General features: G+C 41.3%; 1 protein-coding gene across 3 annotated transcripts in view; it reads left to right on the top strand.

Annotated features, from left to right (window-relative positions):
• Window positions 1–211: 211 nt before the first annotated feature.
• PUS7 (pseudouridine synthase 7) overlaps window positions 212–6,509 on the top strand; it is a 106,245-nt gene continuing 99,947 nt past the window's right edge. For all 3 annotated transcript variants that reach the window (XM_060107515.1, XM_060107519.1, XM_060107518.1), the window contains exon 1: window positions 212–344. In XM_060107515.1, coding sequence (XP_059963498.1) covers window positions 236–344 — 109 coding nt within the window. In that variant the 5' untranslated portion in view covers window positions 212–235. The remainder of the gene's footprint in view (window positions 345–6,509) is intronic.

The following is a 6,509-nucleotide window of genomic DNA, read 5'->3' as shown; positions in this document are numbered from 1 at the left end:
CCGGACAGCGGACGGCGCCCTCCGCTCGCAAGAAGCTCTGCACGGGTTTCCCTCCTGCCTCCGCGTAGGCCCCACCCCACATCTCCCAGACTGCCTCCTTCGCGAGGAGGTGCAGGATTTGGCGCCCAGGTCTCAGCCTGTGGGGCGCGCATCACGTAACCGCGTCGGGCGGAAGGGGCGGAGCCGAACGGCCGTGACGGTGCCTGGTCACCTAGCAACGTCCCAATTCGGAGCGATGGAGGCCAACAGCAGCAGGGAGCTCGAAGCCAGGAATTATTTGGAAAAACATCGGATTATGGAGTTGCTGACCTATCTCACCAGCGCCCTCCTCTTTTCTCGGCCAGGTAAGTGTCTTGCCTACCACTCGGCTTTCTGTCCCACACCGAGCGGTCCCCAGAAATTCCCGGTGTAGCCATCCCTCCCCGCCCGCGTCCCGGGGGGCCAGCTTCCTTCCCGGCTACCACTCCCAGCCCCTCCGCGTACACTCTCCTGCCTCTCGGCTACTCGAGCCCTTCTGCTGCTAGTTAACGCTGTGGCCTTCAAATTAAGCAAGACTTAGTGAACGGCCTCTTTGTGCCTGCCACTAGCTGAGTGTGGCGGGACTCTCGCCGGTGGAGGGCTCTCGCCGGTGGGAGAGAGGCTCCGGGGTCCGGCAACCTGGCTCCGGGCTCCACCCCTTACTACTTTGTGATAGTGGGCAAGAGTCTGAACTTCGGTCTCCTCTTCTGGAAAATGGGGATTATAATAATACCGATCTCATGGCAACGTGGGGAAGATAAAATAAATAATGTATAAATCATCCTTATGCCTGGTAAGCAACAGATGTTTCCAGTGTTATCCCTGCTCTCAAAGAGTTTGTAAGCTGGTAAAAACAACTGATAGGGTAAAAGGAAGGATATTCTTGAGGAGATAGATTTTCCTGACATGTTTTCTATGTCTGATTCCCTTACAAAGTTTGGATCGTTTCATAATTTTTGTGTGGTCTGTAAATGTAAAAGTTATGTTAAGGTGAAAGTGACTCGATGTGCTTCTCCCCAGGGTGCAGAATTGTAATTTACTAGTCTCATATGGAGTGTCCAAAATGCCCAAATTGTCCATTTGCCTCTGGGTAAGGAAATATAAAAACCAAATATTCCAGTTTTGCCAAAAGCCACCCAACTAATATGATCCTGTATAAGGCGATCAAGTTCTCTCTAGTTGTTTTAAAATGATAAACCAGCAAAACTCTGCAACAATTAAAAATAAATAGAAAATCAAAAAAACAAAGTACAAAGGAATGCACTTTTTTACTGCACTGGGAAAAAGTTGCTGTCAAACTAATTTTTAAAAACCTACTTTTTGAGGGCTTCCCTGGTGGTGCAGTGGTTGAGAGTCCGCCTGCCGATGCAGGGGACATGGGTTCGTGCCCCGGTCCGGGAAGATCCCACATGCCGCGGAGCTGCTGGGCCCGTGAGCCATTGCCGCTGAGCCTGCGCGTCCGGAGCCTGTGCTCCACAACGGGAGAGGCCACAACAGTGAGAGGCCCACGTACCGAAAAAAAAAAAAAAACTACTTTTTGAAAAAGTGACTAATTACCATCTCTTGCTGGTCTCTGGTACTGTGGTGGTGAAAATAGTCTTTTGCTGTTAGATGCAGACATATATGTATATGTGTGTGTGTCAAAACTTCAGAAATAGCAGAGGTAAAACCAGTGAATCACCAAAGTAGTAATCAGTAAAGTTTATTTTGCACACACCAAAAAGATAGTTTGAAAACCAGGAGCACTCAAACCAAAACAAGGAATGAGGCTCAGGGGTATATTGTTATGAAGCAGCTTATATGGCGAGAAGATAGTGACTGTTTATTCTTCACAGTAGTTGGTTATAATATTATCATCATCTTAAACGATAGGGAATTGGTTACTTCATATCAACCTTGGGAAACGGTTTAAATTTTGCTTATTTACAGAGGCAGAAGCAAGAAATGACCCAGGTCAAGTAAGTCTTGCAAAATAAGCTAAACTAAGCTTTGCTTGTGTAACTTAACTGGTTTTGTCTGCCCAGGGAATTTTTCAAGGCTGGTTTCCATTTGGTCTTGATTTTAACAATCCCCCCTGCCCCCCTCCTGCTTTTGGTCTTTCTCTCCGTGGGCGGAGAGTATGAGCAACCCAGTATAGCATTATTCCCGGCTACCACTGTTGATGTAGTCAGGCTGAAGAATCGCATATACACTGTTTGCATTGGTTGAGTCCTTAGGCAGGAGAGCCGTGTAGTCACTATCTTAATTCTTTATATGGTTATTGTTGATTTTGTCCAGTTGTGTGATCCTGACGGATGCCATTTGGCATGCGAGTGGCTGGAGATAGGCATTTAAAACCCTCGAGAGTATACAACACACTAGGAAGGTTAATATGATAACTATAAGGAAAATAATAACCAAGGATTGAAAAATTGTCCAGAGCAGAGATTCCCAGGACCCAAGATTTAACCAGTTAAATAACTCAAATGGGTTATAACCAGCAGTTTTTAAGTTTTACCTTTCTAAGTGAACCGACAATTTTTTTGGATTAATGTGAACCGACAATTTTTTTGGATTAATGTGCCATTAGGTTTCAGTTTTTAAAGGTTATTTTCATAGGCACAACCTGGTGTGTTAGCAATCGTGTATCCTCATGATTCCTCAAGACAGAAGGAAGGGAGGATGTTGTATTTTAGGAGACCGTGCTGCTTCCATTTAGGTGAGCTTCCACCTAAATGAGGTGTCTGTGTGCTGTGAGCAATCAGGTAATTTAACAAGAGGCATTTCTAGGGAAACAAAAGAAAAACAAAGGCTAATAGTTTGAGCAAATTATAAATTCAGTTTCTGACTTTGGAGAGCAGCCATTTGAGAAAATTTGTAGATTTGAGTTTGAAGCATCTCCAGATGGTGGAATGAGGATGGCAGTGACAGTCTAATGGATTTTCCTTGCAGTTTGAATGTGCCTGGCGAGCTTCTGAGTGGCCATGTAAAAACAAGCATGCAGATTGCCCGCTCATGAGCTGTTGTGATTTCTCTGAGGTTTATGTCAAGTTGTCCAGCTTTAACTTGTATGGCTTTGGGAAAAGGGCACTTGAGTTTCATTGTGATTTGGAGTCAAAAGAGTGGGAGAAAATTGGAAATATTAGTTTGGAGAGTTCTAGTCAAATACTGGAAGAAACTAGAAGAATTCAGGATCCAGTCCAGTTTACAGATAGAAAACAAAACCTCAAAGAGGGTTAACAATACTAAAATCTGATATCTACAAATGTGTATTACTAAAACATAATTTTTCTTTCTATAATCATCCCGAGTGTTATAAACGATAACCAGTAAGAGAAATTTGTTTGCAAATTAAGTCTAGTTTCAATAAACTTGATCTGATTATTTGCGTAACTGCATTAAGAACAGTGATTGTATCGACTCTTTTTTTTTCTATTTCAAATGCTTGAACAACACATCTTTATTTCAGATTGAACCAGGAAATACATGAGTTTAGTTTGTTTTTGAATTTTTGAATTTTATTTTTTTATACAACAGGTTCTTATTAGTCATCAATTTTATACACATCAGTGTATACATGTCAATCCCAATCACCCAATTCATCACACCACCACCACCACCCCGCTGCTTTCCCCGCTTGGTGTCCATACGTTTGTTCTCTACCTCTGTGTCTCAATTTCTGCCCTGCAAACTGGTTCATCTGTACCATTTTTCTAGGTTCCACATATATGCGTTAATATACGATTTTTTTTTCTCTTTCTGACTTACTTCACTCTGTATGACAGTCTCTAGGTCCATCCACGTCTCAACAAATGACCCAATTTCGTTCCTTTTTATGGCTGAGGAATATTCCATTGTATATACGTACCACATCTTCTTTACCCATTCGTCTGTCAGTGGGCATTTAGGTTGCTTCCATGACCTGGCTATTGTAAATAGTGCTGCAATGAACATTGGGGTGCATGTGTCTTTTTGAATTATGGTTTTCTCTGGGTATATGCCCAGTAGTGGGATTGCTGGATCATATGGTAATTCTATTTTTATTTTTTTAAGGAACCTCCATACTGTTCTCCATAGTGGCTGTATCAATTAACATTCCCACCAACAGTGCAAGAGGGTTCCCTTTTCTCCACACTCTCTCCAGCATTTGTTGTTTGTAGATTTTCTGATGATGCCCATTTTAATTGGTGTGAGGTGATACCTCCTTGTACTTTTGATTTACATTTCTCTAATAATTAGTGATGTTGAGCAGCTTTTCGTGTGCTTCTTGGCCATTTGTATATCTTCTTTGGAGAAATGTCTGTTTAGGTCTTCTGCCCATTTTTGGATTGGGTTGTTTGTTTTTTTAATATTGAGCTGCATGAGCTATTTATATATTTTGGAGATTAATCCTTTGTACATTGAGTCATTTGCAAATATTTTCTCCCATTCTTAGGGTTGTCTTTTTGTCCTGTTTATAGTTTCCTTTGCTGTGCAAAAGCTTTTAAGGTTCATTAGGTCCCATTTGTTTATTTTTGTTTTTATTTCCATTACGCTAGGAGGTGGATCAAAAAAGATTTTGCGGGCTTCCCTGGTGGCGCAGTGGTTGAGAGTCCGCCTGCCGATGCAGGGGCACAGGTTCGTGCCCCGGTCCGGGAGGATCCCACGTGCCACGGAGCGGCTGGGCCCTTGAGCCAAGGCCGCTGAGCCTGCGCGTCCGGAGCCTGTGCTCCTCAACGGGAGAGGCCAGAACAGTGAAAGGCCTGCATACCACCACCAAAAAAAAAAAAAAAGGATTTTGCTGTGATTTATGTCAAAGAGTGTTCTTCCTATGTTTTCCTCTAAGAGTTTTATAGTGTCCGGTCTTACGTTTAGGTCTTGAATCCATTTTGAGTTTATTTTTGTGTATGGTGTTAGAGAATGTTCTAATTTCATTCTTTTACATGTAGCTGTCCAGTTTTCCCAGCACCACTTATTGAAGAGACTGTCGTTTCTCCATTGTATATCCTTGCCTCCTTTGTCAAAGGTTAGTTGACCATAGGTGCGTGGGTTTATCTCTGGGCTTTCTATCTTGTTCCACTGATCTACATTTCTGTTTTTGTGCCAGTACCATATTGTCTTGATTACTGTAGCTTTGTAGTATAGTCTGAAGTCAAGGAGTCTGATTCCTCCAGCTCCATTTTTTTCCCTCAAGACTGCTTTGGCTATTCGGGGTCTTTTGTGTCTCCATACAAATTTTAAGATTTTTTGCTCTAGTTCTGTAAAAAAATGCCATTGGTAATTTGATAGGGATTTCATTGAATCTGTAGATTGCTTTGAGTACTAGAGTCATTTTCACAATGATGATTCTTCCAATCCAAGAACATGGTGTATTTCTCCATCTGTTGGTATCATCTTTAATTTCTTTCATACGTGTCTCATAGTTTTCTGAGTACAGGTCTTTTGTCTCCCTAGGTAGGTTTATTCCTAGGTATTTTATTCTTTTTGTTGCAGTGGTAAATGGGAGTGTTTCCTTAATTTCTCTTTCAGATTTTTCATCATTAGTGTATAGGAATGCAAGAGAATTCTGTGCATTAATTTTGTATCCTGCAACATTACCATATTCATTGATTAGCTCTAGTTGTTTCCTGGTGGCATCTTTAGGATTCTCTATGTATAGTATCATGTCATCTGCAAACAGTGACAGTTTTACTTCTTCTTTTCCAATTTGTATTCCTTTTATATCTTTTTCTTCTCTGATTGCCGTGGCTAGGACTTCCAAAACTATGTTGAATAATAGTGGTGAGAGTGGACATTCTTGTTGTGTTCCTGATCTTGGAGGAAATGCTTTCAGTTTTTCACCATTGAGAATAATGTTTGCTGCGGGTTTGTCGTATATGGTCTTTTTTATGTTGAGGTAGGTTCCCTCTATGCCCACTTTCTGGAGAGTTTTCATCATAAATGGGTGTTGAATTTTGTCAAAAGCTTTTTCTGCATCTATTGAGATGATCATATGGTTTTTATTCTTCAATTTGTTAATATGGTATATCACATTGATTGATTTGCATATATTGAAGAATCCTTGCATTCCTGGGATAAATCCCACTTGATCATGGTGTATGATCCTTTTAATGTGTTGTTGGATTCTGTTTGCTAGTATTTTGTTGAGGATTTTTGCATCTATATTCATCAGTGATATTGGTCTGTAATTTTCTTTTTTTCTAGTATCTTTGTCTGGTTTTGGTATCAGGGTGATGGTGGCCTCATAGAATGAGTTTGGGAGTGTTCCTTCCTCTGCAATTTTTTGGAAGAGTTTGAGAAGGATGGGTGTTAGCTCTTCTCTAAATGTTTGATAGAATTCCCCTGTGAAGCCATCTGGTCCTGGACTGTTGTTTGTTGGAAGATTTTTAATCACAGTTTCAATTTCATTACTTGTGATTGGTCTGTTCATATTTTCTATTTCTTCCTGGTTCAGTCTTGGAAGGTTATACCTTTCTAAGAATTTGTCCATTTCCTCCAAGTTGTCCATTTTATTGGCATCGAGTTGCTTGTAG

The sequence above is a fragment of the Mesoplodon densirostris genome, chromosome 9, assembly GCF_025265405.1.
Source record: "Mesoplodon densirostris isolate mMesDen1 chromosome 9, mMesDen1 primary haplotype, whole genome shotgun sequence".
Lineage (NCBI taxonomy): Eukaryota > Metazoa > Chordata > Mammalia > Artiodactyla > Ziphiidae > Mesoplodon > Mesoplodon densirostris.
The sequence above is the reverse complement of the archived record's forward strand: the minus strand, read 5'-3'. Positions and strand labels throughout refer to the sequence as shown.